The following is a 23,805-nucleotide window of genomic DNA, read 5'->3' on the forward strand; positions in this document are numbered from 1 at the left end:
TTGTTTTGTTATTGGTCAGCAGCCGGCCACAGAGAAACTCGTGCTGCACGCAATTTTTGGAAATTCTTAAAAAGAATATAATTTGTTTTTTTGAATTTTGTTGTTGAAGGGAAGCAAAATTTTAAAGAAATTGAGAGTAAAACAGGGGCGGAGATTGGGAATGGAAAAGGCATTTCTAACATCCTCTGTTCGTTGGGTGCACATGCCCCTGACATTTAAGCTTGATACGAGCCACTGACTACAGCAACAACACTAGGACCAGAAGCAGCAGCAACGGCAGCAACGGCAGCAACGACAACAACAGCAACAACAGCAACATTTGTGGCAGCCAATGTCAGAGAACGCCACTCGCTGATTGGCTGCCTGCAGCATGCTGCAGGACCAATTGTTGTTGCCACTTCGCTTCCCGTCCAATGTTTTTATTCCCAGAAAGGAAGATGGCCCAGAAATCTACAGCAAGTTTATCAATTTTCTTACCTGAACTTTTGGCGCTACATTAGATTCGGGAACGTCTTCTTGAAATGGTTTCTAAACGGATTTTACACTCGGGTTTCACACGATTGGATCACTTTGCATGTTACATGCGTATTTATTGTTGCTGCGATAAAATTATTCTCTTATTTAACTAACTATTCTGTCTTTTCGACACACACTTTGAAGAAAATCCTTCGAGGACTCTCAGCTCTCGGGTTGGCTGTCACCAAACATTTGCAGGCATTATTCAGATATTGTACACGGGCCACAGCTTTCGATGCGTCTCCCAAGCTCTCGGATTCGTCGTGTCTAGCGTTTGCAGAGTCTGTCGCCCAACTGAACTCGAGAGCGGAGCAGCAGAGCGTTCTAAGCCAACGGTGAATGCAGAAAAGCTGTCACGAAGAGTGCGTGTTTCTGTTTCTTTGCGTGTGTATGTGTGTGTTTGTGTGAGCGTGAGAGAGAGAGGTGGAAGTGAGGTGAGAGTGTGTTCGTGGCAGGAGCCACGTGAACGTGCGTCAGCTGTGCCAGGGATGCCGAAGGGAGGCCGAAAGCATAATTGCCTCTTTAAGGCAAGCCAAGCCGCTCTCAAAGCTCGCTCTCTCGCTTTCTTTCGAGCTTCACGTCACCTGATGTGGCGTCACTTTTTTCTACATTTTCTACATTTGTTTTCTGCTTGTTGTTTTGTTGCAAAAAGCCGGTTCTCTGCACTGGTAGTGGTGGTGGCAGTGGTAGCTGGTAGCACTCAGCTACTGGTGTGGGCGTCAGAGAAGGGCTAGCAGGGATAGAGGATGGGAATGTGTCAGAAGTGGGGAAGTTTAAGGGATAAAATGGCAACTACATACATATATTGGTAGCTTTGAAGGGTAAGTCCGCATAACGCGATTTGAAGCAGGTGGGCTTATAAATGATGGATGAATCATTAGTCAGAAATGAAGGCCTGCCGTGCCAAATGCTGCAAATCGATTAAAGTTTCATACAAAACGTGGTGATGGCTTTCACTAAATAATAAGTTTAGCTTTCATCTGACAGTTTTTTGTGGCACAATCAGAGTTAGAGTGTTACGACCCCCTCGTGTATTGCCATAAAGACAGGCCGGAGATACAGTGCTGTTTAAGATGACTTCAAGGTGGATTTTTCCATAAGTAGTTCGTCCCGGAGTAGCTAACCCTTCTCAGCCGATCTTAACTCTAAAGCTCTGACTGTCTTGGCGCCCTGCAGAGACGCCTACAGTCCCCTCCATTCAATTCGCTTAGACACAGCGGCGTCTGCTCCCACTGCCAATGCTCTCTCTTTTCGTGCTCTCTCTCTCTCTGTGAGAGCTGGGTAGTCGAAAGGACGCCTCAGTCCCAGCACGTACCTGCCCCAATGTTCGTGCGTGCTCAATGAAAAGCTGCTTGGCTCTCCCGCAAAAGCTCTGCGCCGAATTTGATGTAACACATTCTATTCTGGCCTGGCCTATGCAATATGCAGGGCGCTTCCTGTCTGGGGAGGGCGGTGGCGTGGCAACATCGTCAGCGGCTGAAGGCCGTCGTAATCGTTTTTTATTAGGAAAGGTTAGTTGTGGTTGTTGTTGTTTTTGGCCCGGCTGCTGCAGCATCAAATTTTTAACAGACAAAAGCTGCGCGTTGTGCTTTTTGCAAGAGGCGTGGGCGTGGCTGCGCCACAGACCTTGACTGCTACATCGCGACTCGGAGACTCGGCATCGGCATCGGCATCGGCCAGAGTTGCAAAATGTGGCTGCAACCGGGGAGCCGAGGAAGGTGGCAAGCAAACACAAGATAAATGAAGCTATCCTATCCCTTTGTTGTTTGCCCATCCAGCCTAGGCCAACGGATGGGTTGGAGGTAGAGGCCCAGGTCCTTCCGACAAAGTGAAAGTGCTCGTCCCTCTGGCCCGCAGACTTTCACTTTTAGCAGAATCCTGCCCCCGCCCCTCCCCTGGCTCGTGGCATCTCCGCTTAATTGCAAGCTCCGGCGATTGTTATCACTGCTGCGCTGGCAAGTGGGCATTGTTGCATTAAAATTTGATTAGCAGCCACTTGCCGTGGAAAAGTCTAGCATTGTCCGTAATTGGGAAAGTTTTCCGAAGTGTTGTTTTCAACAAGGCAGCTAAAGCGTGTAAATAAATGGGACAAACTGTTATTAAAACAAATTAATGTATACGTGGAATAGTAGCTTTTAAGGCTATCTCGGCTAGCCATTAATATCTGTAGATTGAATAAATGTTGGTGTATTACCGATACGGTTTTAATTTGTTTGAACAAGTAACTGTCATTAATATATAAGCATTTACCAACACTTATTCCATAAAAAGCTGTTTGAAAGCATTCAAAGCTCTTTGCAAGTTAGTAAAAGCTGTCAACTAAACGATTTTCAATGATGTGGCAAGGCTGTTATTTGTCAAAATAACCGTTTGTTTAACGGTCAATTCGATTTAAATTTAAGGTTCGATAAAGACGATATGCTGTGGTAGTAAAATAGGAGCCAATCTTGAATCTTTTTTTGTTTACACTTTCCAGATGAATATTATATTTACACTTTTATATAGCACAGGAACATAGCATCCTTCAGGTGGCAAATAATTGTCTGTCAACTGCGACCCAACGTGCAAGCAGAGTAGGTTTGGAAACAGTAAATTATAGGTCTTAGATATAGTTCTTAGATTTTGTTCTATCCAGCTCAAAGATTTGTCTTTTGGCCGAAAGATCGGGAAGGAAGCGGACTTTAAAAACGTTTGGGGCTCTGCCAAGCACGATCTTGGCTCTCCAATTATTTTGATGCCGCTCAGAAATTGTGGGATATTGGATGATTGGATTAGTTCTCTCATGAGTTTTCTGCCCATTATTCTGCTCAATATACTCCCATATAAATCCACATTGACTAACGGGTAATCCTTAAGGATGGCCGAATGATAGGGGCCAACCAGAGCTTTCAAGCCATCGACAAGATGATAACCCTTTCCAGGATCATAGCCGCGCGTTTACTTGGGTCATGATTTTCAAAAAGGTTTTTGCTTTAATTTTCCCACACATTTGCAAATACCAAAACCTATTTGGGGAAGGAACATCGAGAGCATTTAAAAACTTCTTTGTATAATGATTAGCCGTATTGCTACTATTTTTTAGTCTTCCACTATCAATAAAATAGATAGTACTTATATACATAAATGGATACAATGGTAAATAAACCTTTATTATTGAAAGAAGCTAGCGAGTGATTGGCGAAGGCATTTTCCAGTAAATGCTTTAAGCCGAATAGTTTGCCCCTCATTTAAACCGATTCGTTTCGGCTGTATATGCATTTTGTAATTTGCGCATATTTTGCGGCACTTTAATGCGCTTACGCCTAGGGCGATAGCAGACCAAATATTTATGTAATGCCGTATTACTCAATTAATTGATAAATACACCCATCTACAGTGCACCTATGAATACATAAGTGATGTGTACACATTAATGCAATTATTTTCTGCATTTGTATCAGTGGAAAAACAGCAAAATATAATTAAAATGCTATACAATTGGTGCTTGGAAATTCGCATCGGACTTTTACATCGCAGTAAATATATGTACATATGTATGTACATAAATACTGTTCTATAAATAAGCATATTTTCATATACGCGTTATGCACGTGTTTTATTTGTATTTAATATTTTTCTTTTACCTCCAAGATGATTTCCACGTATTTTTTACTGATTGCGGAACCTGTCTGTAGACATACATATAACTTTTTAAACCTTTGTTTATTTGCATTTAAATCGTGTTTGCTGCAGTTAATTATATTTCACAGCTAATGGCGAAATGTCAAAATAATTTTAAAACGCCCGCCACAGTTCGGAGCAAAAGTTGTCCAGCCGATGGGATGATAGGAATGGTAGTTCCATTGTGGAGTCCAATGCATAATTGACAGGCGGTTGCCTACTGTCAGCGCCGATTAAGGTGCAAAGCCGATTAATTATAAATTAAATTTATGATAAATAAATGCTGTAAGTCATCCCACTGCACCAACACGACTGGAGGCAAGAGTCGCGGCTATCATTCGAAGGGAATGTGAATGGAAAAGGTGTAATACGCACATATAGCTGAGAATGGAAATCTGATTTGAGTCTGACATGCTTTAAAGATATACGCAATCAGTAAAACAAACTCCAATAAATTTCTGTAAACAAAGGTATGCAAAAACACGCCATTGCTTCGTTAAATTATATAGATTATAGGAATCTCTCGCTGAAAAGAGTTCAATATTTTGTGACTGCATAGAATATTATATTTTAAACTTCAGTTTGAAATTATGTCCGAGACAAAGGACTATCAGTGGACCAATGAAGCGGCCAAAGTTGGGCAACCCAACGGGAATGGGGAATTTATTATTAATAGACAAACGCATGACCAGAGGCGCGTGTCATTTGAAACGTTTTGTAATTAGCCGACTGGAATAATGCACAGCGAAATAAAGCAAGTACGAAAAAAATTGAATAATTACACGGCATGAACCAAAACATATATGATTATAAATTAAAATCTAATTAAATTAGCAGTAGCGCAGACAATTGACAAAATGAATGAATACGCATGTGGACAGCAGGTGGAAAGGGCGAAAGACACGAGAGACAGAAGTCGACCCATCACGCATCACTGAGAGCGCATAAAGAACTGAATAATTGAATGAAAAGGGTTCGGGTTGACACTTAAACATTTGATTGTCTCCAACGTTGGTTCTTGGCTAATCAGTTGGGTTCGGTCGGAGTCCTGCCGGAGTGTGGAAAAGCAGGCTGGACATCTTTTGAGTCGTCCTGGTTCTTTGGCTAATTGCTGACAGAGTTCATTACCAGGGCTCTCCATCTTTCATACGCCTGTGCATACGCATACATAGACGAGTATGCTAGTCTCATTAGCATAGTGATATTGATTTTCCGGTTAACCATCAATCAACAAAACGCCACTCACACATGTATGAGATGTATGAGATTGCTATGCAATTGAGGCTTCAAACCGCAGCACGCTACGCCCGAGTGCCTTAAAGCGCCTGCTTGGTATGCGTATGCAACAATTTATGTCCCACACACACACACAAGGACCCAGCAATACTAGGACCCAGGGAGGGTGGGCGAGACGCCATCTGCGTTTGGCTCGGAGACTGGGCTCGAAGTCGGTCTGGAGCTAGATACAGAGCTGGTTGTCTTTCCGCGGTCATTGGGTCTCGATAAACAATTACGGCCTGTGCTGCACAGCCAAGTAAATTTACAACACGACAAGAACAATTAACGTTTGCGCAAATGTCACTAATTAACTATTAAGCTGAAATTTCACTCAGATAGATAGATAGATATACATATGTATGTATGTATGTATGTATGGCTGTGTGCATGGGCATGCATTTCATCGATAAATTACAGACAGAGCAAATAATGAGCGCAGCGCATCGAAACTGACAGCAAAGAGATGACAACTTTGGGGGGAATTGAGACCATCAATTGATTAAGGACAAAGGGCTTTCTCATTCGGAAACGACATGCCGAATGTAAAGCAATTAAGCAATGGGCGATATAGTAGAGTTGCTAAATATGCCATAAACTCGTAAGATTTTGTAACTGTGTAACAGAAGTTATTTGATTGAAGTCAGTTCGAGCCATTGTGAGGACCCCTTTATCACGAAAATATCACTTCAATCTTTGACATTTCCTAAACGAGACCACAATATTGTTAGAATGAAAGGTCGGCACAGCATTCCGAATGGTATTTTATTTATTTATATGGCTTATGCTGCACTTATCGAACGGCTTCCAGGGGAAAATGATATGTTAATTTAGACTTTTGAAAACTGAAACCTGAAGGTTACTTTTTTTTCTCTTTAAAAGCAAGAGATTGATAATTTTGTGAGGCTGTACGATTAATCAAATGATGAATTATTATTATTATTTTTGTACTATAAGTATATTAATATTTGTGCTATATTCACAGCCAAATACTTCGGTGCCGTTCAATCTTGCAGTCCCAGATGCATCCATCAATTCATTTATAGCCAAAAAGTTCATAAATCATTGCGCAATGCCACTTTAAATATGTAATTCATGTGCACAAAGCCATTGCCGTTGGAAAGCTTTCCGTTGCAGCAGTCACTCAGGTGCCATCGCACCACATTACCTGGCAGTAAAATCTGTGTGTCCTGCAGTGCATAGTGAGGCAGCAATTTAGAAGTTTATTATGGTTGAAATATGTATATGCCAAAAATATTTCACACACAAAACCACAAACACCCAAAAGGAGAAGGCAATGCAACTTGCATTGATTTCCACGCAGACACTTCCTTGCCTCTGGCTCAGCTATTCTCCATTTCTTCGCTTCTCAGTTGCTTCTCATTCCTATAGTCAAAGACACAATCAAGCCGTCTGAACTTGGTATTGCCATTCGTTGACTGACTTCCGCTCTATTTGCTGCGACAAAGTAATAGTAAAATTTCATACTTCCGCAAAATCTTTGTTATCCGCACTTACACATACACCAGAGGGTGTCCTGGGTGGGTGACTGCCATGCCCACATTCTTGTGCCACCGACCGCCCTCTGGCTTCTGTCGCTCGTCGCATATTTCGTGCTCGCTCAATTATACGCCAAAATGAAGCTGGTTTTCAAGTCGCGCCCCGAGGCCAACGTCAGTCCAGTTGAGCCCTACCAGTCTCAGTCGCAGTCCCAGTCGCAGCTCCAGGACCAGGCACCCTCTCCACCACTGGCCCCTCGCTGGCATTCCTGCAGCCCTTACCCAAGCGATTTAACTGTTTGGTTTTGCTGGCATTTCATTTAAGCGGAGCAGCATATTTTGTTGCCATTGTTTGCAATGCGTCCGCATCCGCATTCAGTTCCACTTCCACTTCCCTAGGGTGCCCAATTGCCTCCTTCTCTCTCCACTCTTTCACTATTCCCGCCGTCTATCTCTCTTTCTCTGCTTGCAGCTTTGGCACGAATGTAAATCAGTTATTGATAGTCGAAATAATGAACGATGCCATTTGCATAGTTAAGATTTCAGTTTCTGTTTCGGGCTCGCTTGAGAGCTGACTAATAGCTAATTGATCTTCTAGGGATGCCGAAGGCGCTTTGTAAAGTTGGATTCATCATTTACCAGGCATATGAATATATGTAATATATACCTACATTTTTGCATCGCTTGAGCATGCCTTGAGTTGTATCATTCGTACATATTCAACCTCATCTTGTTATGAAATTAGATGAGCAACTCGATTTCCAGGAGCCACAACTGCAACTGAATCGTCATTTGCTTACCGAAAGAAATGTGTCAGACCCCGACACGTCATGTACATAAAAAAGCCGAGCTCCCTTCCCGTGCATCATGCAGCGAAAGTGTGCAAAATGTTGCGCCATAAGTGTGAGAAACAAAAAACAGACCGAAGCACCATATGATGTACAGTTCGTGCATCCTTGGCACAAAATATGGAGCAAAAACAGGAAAACCTTTGACAGGTGGTTGAGTGGGGCAGAGAGGGAAGGGGCTGTGACTGGGGCTGGGCTTGACATTGACTATAATATGCCAAACACAAGCCAAAGCCAAAAACCTCGCTTCGACCGTACTAAGCCATTGCTTATGCACGAATTGAAATGAAAAAAACATGTTGCATACTTCCAGGAGCGACAGGACTCCTGAGTATGTGAGTGGTGCATGGATGTGTGTTAACTGCAGAGCGAAGAGAAAAACTTTAACTACTTTTTCAATTGTTTGTAAAATGCAAATGCGGCACCGCTCCTTCTCCTTCTCCGTCGGCTGTGTCTGTGTCTGCCTTTCGCCTTGTTGGTCATATGCGTTATGCATACAATATTCTTCGCTTTTTTGCCCTCTGCCCCGCCGCCAAGACATAAAGATATGATAACGCTTTTAAGCCATTCGAATGGCACCGTAAGTTATGATTGCGACCTCAAGTGAGTGCGAGTGTCTCTGTCCGTGCTGGCATTTGCTCAGGGCTTATTCAATTAGAAATTTATTAGCATAGAGCCATCTTCCATTCGGTTTCTGGGAATGTATCTTTCCGCGACTCTTTTGCATCTATGAATGCAAGAGTGGAAAAAAATTCTGCGGGGAAATGAATTCTATATGTGTTTATGTTACTTGTCAAATCCTAATAGAAAATTAAATTTGTACTTTTAATATACCATAGCAAATATCATTCTTTCAAATTTGGATCATTATATTATAGCTGGACTCAAAACTTTGCTTCTTGTTTTAAGATATTGTATGTGTGGTACTGGTAATTTTGTTGATATTTTTAAAATTAGTTTTATATTTAAATAATATTTTTCAAAATTAATAAAGATTTCGTCCATACGATTCGGATAACGCAACGCATCGCGCCGCTCGTAATTTATTCATTGTTTGTATTCCAGTCTATAAAATGTAACAATATTTGCCCAATTAATGTTGAAAGGAAATTGTACGTGACCCTTGGTGTTACACTCTGTTAATAGTTTATTTTAACTTTAATAATGCTTTTTTCACCAGAAGTTTTTGCGACTAAAAAACGAATTTCAACAGACTTTAAAACTGTTTTAGTGCAGGATACTAAGCTTTACGGTTGCAAATGCAAATACAGAAATGAAAAAAAATGTTCTTAAATAAGGAAGACACCCAGACATGATGGCTCATCATTGAAGCCGGCTCCCCGACAGCAAACATCAATCAGGCCGAGGCATTGAGCCGCCAATCGCTTTGCGCACACAAGTAGTCGGCAATTGGCACACAGATACAACCATACACACTGATATGCAGGAGGATACATTCAACATTCAGTAGTTCCATTTTGGAAGGGCCAATTATGGCTGCTTTGATCATCAATCAGCGGCCACAGTGGCAGACGCCAAACGATTGACCCCAAAGACGCAGACATCGACGATTCAGTTGGCCACGAACTAATAAACCAAAGACTCAAGGACTCGAGTGTCCTGGCAGCCAGTGTGCGCCGGTCTGTATCAGTGTCTGTGCCTCTGTGTGTGTGTGTGAGTGTTTGCAAATTTTTGACAGCTGCCAAACAAACGTTGCACATTAACGGCAATTGCTTTTAAATTGATTGATTTGCCCAGCCGAGGCGATAAGCGGCCTCCAGAGCCCCTGTCCCCTGGCTCATGTTTGTGAGTGGGTGTGCGAGTGCATAGGCAAACATGAACAGGTCGTGCAGGACGTGCAGTCCTGCCACTGACAGAGCCTCTTGATTGCATCCCGTTCCCGCCCCCACCGCAATCCCCAGCACCGCCAGCACCACTTCACTCAAGCAGCCGCCGCGTCCGTCTAGCTTTTGGCAAACAAAATATGATTGCCTGCAATTAGGCGCAGCGATTTTGGCAGCCTTCAAAATCATTCTCACCTCGAGCCATGGCCACCCTCGCGTCCGTTGCGTCCGTGGCGTCCACTGGCACCGGTTGGCGCATACAATAAGAAATTTGCCAAAATTTTCAAAAATGACCCCTCAACACGCCAAAAACTAATTACACACACGGTCTACGGTTGCATTTCATCTGCATGCTAAAGAAGGGGGCGGCTGTTCGGTGGTAGGTTGGTTGTGGAAAATGTCAAAGGCCCCATATAAAACAGTACCAGAAACGTGCCCACGAGCTACTTCGGACCAAATTAAGCGACTTTCACTAGCCACAAAACAACATAAACGAACGACAAGGACCCGGTATGTGTTACTATTTTCTATCTACTGCGACTATATGTACATATATATATCCATTTTCGAATTCAAAACTGAACGTTCTTCGTGCAATCAAATTGAAAACTGCTATACTATAACAAATAAGATCTGTACGTTTGCCTTTCGGCAAATACCCTCGCTCTACTCTCCCAAGGTCCCAAAAGGAGCTGCATCTCGTGTGGCATTCACGCCTAAATCGACGGACATTTGCCATTTTCTGTGAGCGCACTTTTAATCAACAAACTGATGAGGCAACATCGGCCTTTGTAACGGTATCGGCAGACGTACATGCCTACCATGGACACGCCCACTGGTGGCAACACAATGGAGTAGGGTACCCAGAATATGCAATTTCGTCAGATCGGCAGTTTTGTGAGCAATCAATTTCGATGCAAATTCACTTGTACTTGACGACTCCATGAATGAGGCGAGACTCTGCGGCCGACTCCACGTGGCGTATGAGTGATGTTGAATAAGCAGGAACGCATCACCAGGATGGAGACACAAGAAGACAACACGCGTCATCATCACTCAATTTATTGAGAATGATCCCACTCTCCAGTAAAGAAGATGCAACTATTCCAAATAAATACCAGATCATACTACAACAGAACAGAAATCGCAATGATACTCCAAAACAATCACTTTCCTGTTCGGGTTACCTACCAGACGGCTGTAATTTTGTAAGCCACCATCAATTAAATATTTTATAACCCGATTATTGAACAACAAAATACTGTACAAGCAAACAAAGGAAAATTAATTTCACTCTTATTTATTTTCAATTGTTTGTTGCTTTGCGGACAAAATATGGCCAAGACCAGGGTCCATGTGCGTGAATAGCATTAAACTTATGCGCATTAATTTTATGCCTCGTCCCGCCGGGATGGACCATACGGGAATGGTCTGGACTCTACTGGCATATAAAATGCGCTTTAACTTAATTTTTATTGTTGTCGAGATTTTCCCACTCTCTCTCATCATCATCGCCACCATCATCCGAGCCGCGGCATGTGTGGATTGCATTTTTATTTTAATTAAAAAGTCTCCGTCACAAAGCGAATCGGTCGAGTCCATTCCCCATCAATTCAAGTGGCCATCGTCCGATGCCAAATGTATTTATGGCTTCATTTTGTTTACTTGTTTGAGACTCCTGGCCGGAGTCCTCTGCCAAAGTTTCCCGCCTACCCACATGTTTGTGGATTAAAGAGGCTTTAGTTATAAATGCGATAAAAAAATATATTTTTGCCTCTTGTCGATTATCGTTCAGGCTATCGTAGTATCACTTGATTGAATCGAATTGATTAAATTCTTAATTAAATGCACCCGGTCTCCGGTGGATGGAGTCGCTGCACTTTCCCTTTCCTCGCACTCATTAAGCAGATCTCTGTTACAACTTCTCCATACCCTATGGCAGAGGAAGATACTTAAGTTATTAAAATGGATAAAAGACCATTCCAGAGGAATATCTCGTACAATATAGATTATAAATAATTAAAACTAAAATTATGATATATAATTGACATGATCGATTTCGCTTCTTAAAGTCAAAAATTAGATGGGTGAAAGTAAACAAAAAATATGTCACTATGATATAAAAACCACTGAAGGGAAAACATATCCCCTATTGTATTTATATTAAAAACTATTCCTATTAAGGACAATATTTTTTCAGGTCTCCAAGCTGAGTCCTTTTATATATATTCACTTGCTTATGGAATCCAAAATACCTGAAGGTTATACGTCTTTGTAGGACAAAACAATATGTTCAAAATTATTGGAGTGAATTTAGTTTAAACTGATTTATTTTTTGATGTTATATTTACAAAGCTCTCAATGTCCAAATCTACTCAATTTAAGTTTTCTCTTTCAATAATGACTCAGTTTCTCTTAGCACTAATGAAGAGCACGAATTTCAGTTCAGACTCAAGATATTCTCTTGAGCTAAAATAAGGTACTCGAAACAGACACTCCGAGCAAAACTCATTTGGATGCTTTGCCACTCGGCAGCCTTTTCCATACCATACATTTCAGCGCCAGCTTGCAAATATTGCAACACCGCCATGTGGCATGTATTGAGATATTATTGCACCCCTATACACAAGCACACACACACACAGAAAATCACACACTCTCGCCCAGAAGCACGCATGAATGCAGGTGAATAAAAAATTGTTGCAATTTGCAATGATTTATGATTTTGATAAATTTTCTTCAGGTGACTTTATTATTTTTCCTAATAATGATCTATGGCCATGTGCGCCGGTAGCACAAAAAGGCGAAAATTTGAATTTCTGTGCTATAAAAGGAAGTTAAATAAGGAGATCGAAGAAAATGCGTGCTTTCTGGGATAAATTGGGAAAACAAACCACAACAAAGCCGCAAATTAACACAATTGAATCTTTATCATCCTAGTGACAGAATGAATGGGAAAGACAATTTCAATTAAGTACTATTAATTTTTGCTACGATTTATTAATTATAATCCACAATTTGCGTATGTTTTTACCTAAACAGCACGAAAATAAAATCGAGGAAATAACAACCACTGGAACCTACATGTTTGTATATTTCCTTTTTTTTAGTGAATCGAATTGAATTGGAAATTACTTAATTTAGTTTAAAATATTTCTTAGACTTTAAACTGTTAAATATTCTATCTTCATTCAATAACCTTGACCCAAAGAAATAGTTCAAACTGAATTTCCCACAATGAAAATGTAATTTATCAAAACGTTTCAGAGTGAAAAAGGAATTCAATAATTTTTGGCATATTTTAAAACAAACATAAATGTAAAAAAAAATAATATTTGTGTCGCTATCGAATCCCTTGCCATCATTTCATGAATTTCACACATTGCATAAACAACCAATTGGTAGCAATAATAAATGCATTTTCATGTACAATAATTGCCATGTCTGCACCGGCCCTCTCTTCCAAACATTCTGCCGAAAATATCAAAACTTTATTGAGGCAAAAAGTTCGGCATGTCAGCAAAAAATGTTCGAGGGCAAATACCAACAACTGCAACATCCGCAGGAGCAGAAACAACACAGTGAACGACATCCAGCCACTAAAGCGCATAAATAATGAAACATTTGAACTAAAACCCAGAAGCAACCACCAACAGTGGTCACAAGAAAAACATGACAAGATTCGTTGATGCAACATTTACACACTCTTCCAAATCCATCGCTTATAGCATAGCAGGCTGAGCAGTTTCCATCTTTAATCCATCCATCTTTAATCGATTGTTCCTTTCACGACCAAGGCTTGTGTTTCAACCGATCGTTGATGGTGGTTCCTGCTTATATATGTATGTACAGGATGCAGGAAAACAGGATGTATGAAAAGGTTATATAGGCACTTTTTTGATTGTTAGAACAAGCCCCAGTGGCCTAATGGAGAAGGCACCGGCCTCCTAAGCCGGGGATTGTGGGTTCAAGTCCCACCTGGGGTTTTTGGGTGTAAATTTTTTTGTTTTGAACGAGTGCATGGGTAAAGTTCACTACTCATATTCTATAAAAATACACTCTACACCGTATATTTTTAAATAATTCATGTGAAACGAATAAAAGAAACTATGATCTGAAATGCAAATATCGTATGGTGTCGCAGATGCTTCCTTCTATTAGCCACAAATGTATGACCAAAGTCGTAATACTCTGGAAGGGTATAAAAACACTAAAACTAACAAAACTTGCCTAGTCAGAGCAACAAATTAAGGAAAAAAAATGATGCGAAACAAAGCGACAACAAAATACCGCAGAAACACACAAAAATAAACCGAGCACCCAGAAAATTTGATAAAAATGTGCTAGAGCAGGGGCAGAGGTAGTTTTGTAACAGCTGATGCTACCAGCACATGGCAATCGTTTTAAAATCAAATTCGGCTGTTTTAAATCAAATTAACTGCACAACGCGTGGCCTTCGGCGAAGGAGAATGACTCAAAGAGGAATAACCGAAAGTCAACAGCAAAAAATGTTGCACAAGTGACTAATCTTGACTTTTTGATACCCGTTTCTGACATTTTTACTGATCTCTGGTTCAATAATAACCAATTTTTTTTCTTTTATTATCCTGTTTGAGTGGTAAACAAATTTCTAGAAATATATTTATATGAGACACGATGTACTAAACTCTACACAGTGAGAAGTCCATAAAACGCAGATACCTTTTACCTTATGTTGTGTGGATTTGTCTATTTCAGCAATGTTATGGCAGAGCTTGGAACCAAAGTCTGCCACGGGAATAATTCAAAAACGCACCGCCAGAGAATGATAGAACGGGGCGGCAGCCAAGAGAATTCCAGCAAATAATCCAACGATCCAGCGATGGCGTGGTGCCAGGACCATGGGCAGGACCAAGACCAAAACTCGACCTCGAACCCTAGCCTTAACCCAGCCCCGAACCAGTCACCAGGACATTTTGCATGTCAACATAATTGCCTCGAATTAACTTTTTGTTTTTGCTTCCCAAAGCCGTATACTCGTACCAGCGACAACATTTCTGGAACTGCTGCCCACTCAACTGGATGTGTGTGTTCCGTTCCTGTTTTTGTTTGGGCGAGCTGGAGCTGGAGCTGGCGCTGGAGCTGGCGCTGGAGCCGGACAGTTTTACATGCGCAAAATAATTTGGCTCTGACAAAAGTTTGATCACATTTTTTGGCCAGAGCTTGTTCGAGTCTCCCGGTCCTGCACTGCCGTGCCCTGCTTTGTGTTGCTCTTTGTGCGTTGATTTATGCTGCAAAATTAAATGCCAGAACCACAGTTGTTGGCGTTTGCTAATTTAATTAGCGGCTTTCGCGTGTGTCTCTTTTGCAAATAGTTGGCCAACGTTTTGACCGGCCACAGTCGAGATGCCAGTACAATGTTTTTCCAGGCAAATAAGCTCTTCAGTGGCGGGGGGCTCTGGTGGGGCGGATGCCAAAATATTTGTGGTGACGGACTTAGAAGATTGTTACAGAAAATATAGACTCGGATTTCTGATGGGACACATTTCATATCATTTCATTAACTACTCGTTTTGTGAATGAATTCCATTTCTTATTACCCATTCACGGTCTTACGTTTGACACTATCGATTGGCTTTCCTCTCTGTGAGCTCAACTTTCCATTTTGTGCCTTTAATGAACGAATTTCGATACGCAGCCATTCGCAGAAATTCATTTATTGGTCGGTTTTTTTTTTTTTTTAATAAAGCCCCGTGCATACACAATGCCAGTATGCATATAGACTCCTATCATGCGTCCAACAGACACGACATGGAGCCAACGACAGCGACAGAGAGACAGAGAGCGACAACGACGAGGACGAGGAGGAGGCGACGGCTCAGCTGCCCGGACCCGTGGGCTGATTAAAACTGATTTATTGCTTTAAATGCAATTTACATAAAAATCAGACAGTAAGTTTGCCTGAAAAAGGCTCGGGAAATGGGGAAAAGCGGAACGCTTTTGAATGCGTAAGTTGTAAATATTGCGCATTTGTGTGAAAATGTTGTAAACCAATCCAAACATGAACAGGAATTTAACTTTGGAGACGTGCTTTTTGCACTCAAAAATATATTTTGCAGAAATTCGGAAGAGTATGATATTAATTAAGGAGGGAATAAATATCTTAATAGCAAATAAATAACAATTAACATCTAAATATATTGATTACTTATTAATCCATTTTATTTTTGCCTTTGACTTTTCGGCATTCTTTTATAAGATGCCAAATGGATCCTTATAAGAATCTTACAGAAGACCACCTTACACTTACTTTAGAGACTCCATTATAGCGATGCGCTGCTTTTAATTGCATAAATTACTTCGATCCCTAATTTTCGGCAATGCCTTTTTTTGTAGCCCTTGGACGGCTCTGCGCAATTTTCGGATGCCGCAGGGAGGATGCCCAAAAAAGTGATGGCTTCTGCGGCTGGCCGCATATGTGGGCCAACTTAGTGGCAATAAGTTAAATTAGCATAAACTTAATTAGCATAAGAGTGTCGGGCCAACAGGGAGCTAGATAGAGACCAGGTGGGCGAGTGGGTGTCGTTGCAGCGTGGTTGCGGCAGATACAGCCAACCAAACACCCCCTCTGCATATTTCACAGCAAATCCGCAGCGCATTAAAAGAAAATACGTGGCGGGGAAAAAAGTGGAAAATAAAATGCACAGCTAAACAATGGCAGCGCGCGTTCCGAGTCTGGGGATTGTGCCAATGAAGTAACGACCGCACACACTCTGCTTTAGCAATGTGGAGATGGGATGTGGCTGGGATGTGGATGTGGATGGCTAAGGGTACGCTAAGTGACTGCTTTTACACATTCAGCCGAGGCTGATGGGATTGCCGGGTGATATGGAGAAACAGAAACAGAAAGAGGTACAGATACGGATACGAATACAGGTATAGCCGTACAACATTTAGAGGCGAGCATGCCAAGCTGGCACTTTCATATGAACAAATGTACACGGCTTGCTCTCCTACCTGGCGCTTGATCCCCAGAGCGAACAACGCGACAAGATAAAAGCTGCCATACTAAATCTGTTGTATGTGCGCCCAGGGACTCGGGACCAGCTCAGCCGAGCATCTACTGCAGTTCCCCGGCTGTTTCTTTGGCTCTGGCAACGCTGCGTATGAGCAATGCTCGGTGGGCATCCACCTGGATTCGGCGACTGGCCCTGGCCTGGCATATGCAAAATAATGCGCACAATATTTTTATGCTCGTTGAATTCACTTAGTCCAAGTGAATCTCAGAAAATGATACGTACGAGTGTATCTGAGCGAATGCGCATTTCGATCTGATTTTTAGATAAATTTGTATGTACGATGGCTAGAAAGTAGATTGAGTGAGCAATTGAGGGTGGGGACTTGTGTTGATGCAAATAATTACACACCTTTGGATTGTACGGTTTGAGCCGCAATAAATCATCGACCGTATCTGATTCCATATACACGAATATACACAGCAATTCCAATAAATTGCACATGAAATACGAAGGCCCATCATTAATGCAACCATTATTTAACAATTTTTTGTTTCGCTTTTTATCTGCTGCAGGGGCAGGCCTGAAGAGGCCAAAGTTAATTTCAGAGAACACTTTACGTGGTGCAATTTGGAAAGTCAGTTGCATTCAGACCCACAACCAGGGCCTGGCTCAGGCACCGGACCGGACGAGCAACACATTTGGTAAGCAATAAATTGACCAAGCAGCCAACGCCATCATCTACTTTAAAAGCATTTGTTGCCCCACCCAATCCGGGCACTCCACCGCCACCGCCACCTCCACCCACCATCCATGCCACTAGCAGAGATCCACCCGGGATGGCGCTCCCCCATTCCTTTGGCAGCCCGCAACACTCGAAGCGGCGACGACGCTAAAAAGATACCGGAAATGTTACAGGAAACAAAATGACTTAATGGCCGCGATTGCCACGGCATGGAATCGTTACAGACATCGTCCTCTGGTCCTCTGGTCCTTACTCGTTGCTCGTTGCTCCTTGGTCCATGGTCCATCCTGCTAGCCATTCATTGCAGTTGCCGAGGTCAGCATAAAAGCATAATGGAAAGGTTATCGCTGCTATGGCATGACTGGTATGCTCTTTCACAGATCGAAATACTAAATACATCATTTATACGAGTATTCGAGAAAAGAGTTTTCAATATAGAGTTTTAACTTAATGCTCTTTTAATTGTACACTGGGAGGTTGTTTAGTCTCTAAAATTAAGTATTTTCCTTTCATCAGGAAGTTTCTGATCTACTGAAATATATTCGAATATCATTTATATACTACTTATTTGCATACCACACGGTATTGGGATTATGAAGTATTTTTATGATACAACAATACTCTCAATGTATATTATCTTGTTCTATTTTACGAATTAAGAATACTGTATTGCACCCATGACAAAGAAGGTGAGGAACTCGATACGCCCCATGGGCCAGGATCTATAAAAGTCCTATCGTTCAATGAAGCGCAGACTGCCGCCACACTGAGGCAGGAGCCTTTGAATGAAACCGATGATGAGCCGCCAAATGAGCAAGGTACTGGCTCTCGCTGGCCCGCTGCTGGTGCATCTCCAGCATTCCACCGCTCAACAACGTAAACGTAATTGCACTGGCCGCATAATTATCATAAGCTACACTGGGCTGCATAATGTTGAAACGATTTTGAGGTTTGAATTTCTTTTGTGCCCAAACATATTTCTAATTAAATTAATTAAGCGAAGCGAGAATGTGGCAAGTATGCCAGCCAATTAGTGGAAAATGCAAAATTAAATGTCTGCTTTGGCTGTCTGCATAGAGTGCGAAGAGGAGTAGAGATAGAGAGGGAGAGAGACTGCTGTGGGTGGCAGGAGCAGGGCCATCTGCTGGTGCTGTTCTTGTCCACTCTTAGGGCGGATAGCTCTTTGTTGGCCTCCTCCGCTCCGGCAATAATTGCGTTTAGACATGTAAGCTTTTCTTTTACCGTTATGCGTGTGTATATGTGTGCACGGGTATCCGTGTGGGGCTGTGCGAGAGTAGGTATGTTAGCGTATCTGTGTGACAAAGTTAATGACGGCATAATTAAACAAAACTAACAGCAGACTAATAAAACGAATGTATACGCTGTATGTCGCTCAAGGCCTTGCCACCTTCCCCTCTCCCTCTCCCTCTCTCTTGCTCTCTCTATCTCTTTCTCTTAAACATTCTTCGTCTGTGTATGTCGACGTTTGTCAAGCGACAATTAAAGTCATAATGAAAGCAGACAATCATTATACCTGACCTACTCCACCTCCCCCCAAAAAGTACACCATCCTCTCTCTCTGTGTCCCTCTCTCTCTCTCTTATGGGTTAGTTATGCAGAAAGTTCAGAACAAAAGGGTATAACCCGAGCGTAAACATGACGTTGACGGTCGCCCCGCGTCATTCCTTTGTTTTGCAGGCATATAAATTTCAAAATTAAAGCAAAGTTTAACCTTTGCCTTTGTCAACGGATGTATGGGTGTGTTCATACATAAAGGAATGTGTGCTGAACCCGCATCAAAGCAGTCGGTCAGCTCGGAATTCGCGCTATCGACAAATTCAATTTTTTCAACGTCTTGAAAAACAAAGTTATTTCAATTGAACCTGGTCAATACAAGTCTTGTAGATAAAAAAAAATAAAAATTATCGGTTCTAGCAATTGTGTCCCAAAGCATAAAGTGGAATTATCTCATAGTGTGGTTCCTCTTTTCTGTTTAGTCCAAAACTTCTTTAATTTGATTGCATTCAAATTACTTCAAGCTCATCGACATATTTACATATTTGTAAACATTCATATATATATATATCGGATATGATATATTTCTGTTGTTTTTTTAGCCAACCCGCACTTTCCCGAGTTCCACTCCAATACGTCAACATGGCCAAACAGCTGCTCAAATATTAACTAATTAAATAGATTTAAGCTTTGATTAAATATTGAAATAGTAGACGGCAATCCTATTGACCAAGCTCCCAGAAATGGTATAAAATGTCGGATAACTGCTGGAGGGAGAGTTTAATTTGGCTTACAGTCGATCGAGAAGATGCACTTGACCAAGCCAACGCTACTCCTGCTCGCCCTAACCATCAGCACCGGATGTGTTCTGGCCAAGCCGGAGCCACAACTCCTTGAGGGATTGTGGAACGGACTGGGGGAGGCCGGCCAGAATATCATCGACGGTATCGTTGGTGCCGGGAAGAACGGAACGGCCATAGCTGAGGACTTCCTGGACAGCCTGAAGAACTCCACCTCTCAGTTCGCCCAGGATGCAGCCAATTTTGGGGAACAGATCGCCCATGCCCTCCACAAGGCTGCCGCTCAATCACTCTCAGAGTTCTCTTCTTTGGTGCAGTCCGTACTACAGATTCTACGTGGTGCCAACCTGAAGGGGACCGACCGAGTTAGGCGCAACGCCCTGCAAAAAGCCCTGAACGCTCTGGAAATAATCAATTCCACGACAGTGGACCTGGAGGCCTCACTGGCCGATATTAGCGAGCAGCTGGAAGAGCAGAGGCAAGAGTATGCCGGGGAAATCAAGGAGCAGTGGAATGACTGGGCAGCCGACCAGCTGGAGCGCGTCGATGAGAAGACCGACGGTGCTGGCAGCGCCGACGCCGAGGCCATCATCGACGAGCTGCAGAACCGCTATTCGGCCTATCTTCACAGCTGCCTGGAGGAGTTGCAGGTTCGCCAAGGACAGTACGAGCAGAAAGTCCACGAAACCATCTCCATTTTCCACACCGCCACCAACGATCTGATCGGAAAAATCGATAACTGCCTGAAGCGCACTTCCGGACCCATCTCATGCCGCAGGGGCATCAATGAGGCCGTCGCCCAGCTGCAGGATGCACCCGGCGAGCTAATCAGCCTAAAGTTCCAGGGTCTGCAACTACTAGCCGTAGGTCTCGATGCCGCTAGCTGTGTAGGCCAAACCCTGGCAGATTATGAGCTTGAGAAGCCTAATGTGGAGCGCCAGCTGGAGGAGATCATTGAGCGTTATCAGGATGAGAATTCCACCACTGGAGAGGACTCTACCACCGAAGTATATAGCACATCATAACTACGTGTCAATATAAGTAGGTGTGGGGTATAGTGCAGCAAAAAATTTAAAAAAAACACTTTCAATGCAACAAACGACAATTTTGATTTTATTGGAATTCTATTGAATCATTGCATTGCTCTTTTGGATTAAACATGATCCTGAAATGTTGTGACACAACAAACTATTCGGAAATACAGTAAACACTTATAAACGAGGGGGAACGTTGTGAGTTGCTGCGGACACCGCAACTCTACGGTTATACCCGATACTAAGTCAGTATGGCTCTCCTCCGGCAGACGCCGCTAATATAAAACGACACGACAAAGAGTGCGTGCGAGAGAGACAGAAAATCAGTCTGAGCGTGACGTCGGGCGCTGCGTAGCCACTGCAAATTGATTTGTTCCTTTTGGCTACAAAAATTATCTGATCTGATCCAGATTCAGCAATCTGATAGATATGGTCATTATCTATGATTCTGCGTTTTTAGTTTTCTCAAATCTGCAATATTGTGGATGCAACAGATTTTCGTCTTTTGTGGGGGCGGAAGGGGGTGGGGCGAAATTTTGAGATATACGTTTTATAGTGACATCTAACAGGAGTACGGATACTAAATTTGGTTACTCTAGCTTTAATAGTCTCTGAGATTTGTGAATATCCCCAGATTTGCATCCTTTGCGGGGGCGGAAGGGGGTGTGGCGAAATTTTGAAACAAACTCGTCTCGGTCCGATATATTAGGAGTGTGGATACCAAATTTGGTTGATCTAGCTTTTATAGTCTCTGAGATCTAGGCGCTAATGTTTTACTCTAAGCAAAGCCGCCTATGCTACGTGTGTGTTAGAGAGAGACAGGGCGAGAAAAAATGAAATTGTTTTCTTGATGCTGGCTATAATAATAATACGATCCAATTCAGATTCCGCAGTCTAAAAGATATGGTCATTCTCTACGATTCTGGTTTGGTTTTTGGTTTTCTCGTATCTTTAAAATTGTGAATGCCACAGATTTTCGCCCTTTGTGGGGGCGGAAGTGGGCGGGGCAAAGTTTTGAAATATTTTTGGAGCAGTGACATATCACAGAAGTCTGGATCCAAAACATCGTTGCTCTAGCTCTTATAGTCTTTGAGCATTAGGCGCTGAAGGGGACGGACAGACGGACAGACGGACGGACGGACAGACAGACAGGGCTCAATCGACTCGGCTATTGATGCTGATCAAGAATATATATACTTTATAGGGTCGGAAACGATTCCTTCTGGACGTTACACACATCCACTTTTACCACAAATCTAATATACCCCAATACTCATTTTGAGTATCGGGTATAAAAACCAAAGGTTACGCGCCGATGTACTCTACGACGACATTATGTTGTGTCAGAACTAATCATGTTCTATTTGCTATCGTCTTCTGTACGGGCTCGTTTTCGGCAACGGTTATTGGCCGTAAGTACTTTACCAGGCGGGCAACGCCCATTAGTAGGAAAAATAGTTTTTGGGTCCATTTCCTTCTGATCTATGGTTTGGGCCAGCACCAGAAAAGCAAAGACGAGAAGTTGCAGTAACATCCACTTCATTTTTGAGCGATTGAATAATTGGAATACCTTCGTTGTTTTTCAAATATATACTGTTACATTGTTCACGGCTCATTTAAATAAGTTCCGTCAATGCCACGGACGGTATTTCTATTTAGATAAGATTAGTGTGGAATAAAGAAGTTAAATAAATAAAAAAAAAAAACTGTGACGAACGAATTTTTACATTTTTACTACTATTACGAGCTTCCGTATAACGAAGTTTCACATATATATAACGATTTTATTGCATTTTTCCATTTTTCCTGGAATACCTGAAAATACCTTCGTTGCTTTTCAAATTTGTTACATTGTTCACGGTTCATTTAAATAATTAAATATTTCATTTAAATAACTTCCGTTAATGCCATGGACGGTATTTCTATTTAGATAAACCTAAAAATGCTGCGCACATTAACTATAATATGAATTTTGAGGATAATTTTGTATTCAAATTAGCAATACAATGATGGAATACAATTCCAATAATACAACAACGAACGGCAAAAAAGTGTCTCAAATTTAATTCTGTTAACAATTATAAAAGATTATACTTACATACAGTCACATGGCTGAATAAAAGGCAAGTTTCACACCTCCAGTTAAACGTAAGAATACGATCGTTTTGTATGGTAGTTTCAGCTACCGATTAACTTCATCAATGGATCCACACATTTTTTTGTGGTCTGCTTACGCATTCAATTCCATTGCAATTATGATGTCATTCAGCCACCTTGCCACTGGACACGAAATGTGCCATTTTTGCGCTGACCCAAGCGCAACGTGCATCCTCTGTTTAAGTGCAATTTCAGTAACGCCATTGAAACAGGAGTCAGCAGTGGGAATGCGATGGTGGTCGATAGTCGGAGTCAGTAGTCAGTAGTCAGCTCGGCCATTGCGCCAATTCTGACCATTAAGTCATTTTGTTTCCTGTTAGATTTCCGGTATCTTTTTGGCTTCGTCGTCGCTTAAACCTGACTGGAAGCTATTTGGAATCATAGTACATACTAGTATATGTGTGTGTGTGTTGGCGGCAGCGCCTTTTGAATGAGCACTTCTATACCTACTGTTTCCAATATTTTTGAGGATCTTTATCTTTAAGACTAAAAAACAACCTATGTGCTTAATTTCCAAGCAGTTGTATAAACATGGAGGAGAGTTTTGAGAAGCTGCCATATTAAACAATATATTCTTCTTGGCAGAATTTTCAGTGTAAAGTCTAAAGTAATGTTAAAGATTGGTCAAGTACGTTAATGCATTTATAATTTCTTGCACAATTACATAATATGTCTCAGCTTTAATTCAATATTGGACGACAATTCCTAAACCATATTTTAGAAGTAAGACATAGTTTTGATGAGACCTTATCTGAAAGATCTTTTAATCTGCCTTTTTTAATTATTTGTTTTTTAATATTTGAAAATGAAATTTATTGTACGCACGTGTGCTGTTGCATTATACACACAACTCCAGCTTCATATCTTTCTATTCTACTGATTATGAAATGTGTTTACTGATTTTCCAGACGACGACA

General features: G+C 41.9%; 1 protein-coding gene, 1 long non-coding RNA gene and 1 other non-coding gene across 5 annotated transcripts; all 3 read left to right on the forward strand.

The window, feature by feature from the left end:
* The first annotated feature begins 4,227 nt into the window (after positions 1-4,227).
* LOC26533306 (uncharacterized) lies at positions 4,228-17,825 on the forward strand. Of its 3 annotated transcripts, none has more exons than XR_004469275.1 (3): positions 4,228-4,646; positions 10,322-12,327; positions 12,386-12,726. It is a non-coding gene; the product is annotated as an uncharacterized lncRNA (long non-coding RNA). The 3 variants fall into 3 exon arrangements; XR_001451473.2 differs by lacking the exons at positions 10,322-12,327; positions 12,386-12,726 and adding exons at positions 17,213-17,341; positions 17,464-17,825 and having other exon boundaries at positions 4,274-4,646; XR_004469274.1 differs by lacking the exons at positions 10,322-12,327; positions 12,386-12,726 and adding an exon at positions 4,758-5,009 and having other exon boundaries at positions 4,276-4,646.
* On the forward strand, positions 13,556-13,628 carry TRNAR-CCU (transfer RNA arginine (anticodon CCU)). The gene has a single exon. It is a non-coding gene; the product is annotated as a tRNA-Arg (tRNA).
* Positions 17,826-19,671: 1,846 nt separating the features above from the next.
* Positions 19,672-20,796, forward strand: LOC4816138 (uncharacterized). The gene has a single exon (XM_033380178.1). The coding sequence runs from the start codon at positions 19,706-19,708 to the stop codon at positions 20,720-20,722; it is 1,017 nt and encodes a 338-aa protein (XP_033236069.1). The 5' UTR covers positions 19,672-19,705; the 3' UTR covers positions 20,723-20,796.
* Positions 20,797-23,805: the final 3,009 nt, after the last annotated feature.

This window comes from Drosophila pseudoobscura, chromosome 4 (assembly GCF_009870125.1).
Source record: "Drosophila pseudoobscura strain MV-25-SWS-2005 chromosome 4, UCI_Dpse_MV25, whole genome shotgun sequence".
Classification (NCBI taxonomy): domain Eukaryota; kingdom Metazoa; phylum Arthropoda; class Insecta; order Diptera; family Drosophilidae; genus Drosophila; species Drosophila pseudoobscura.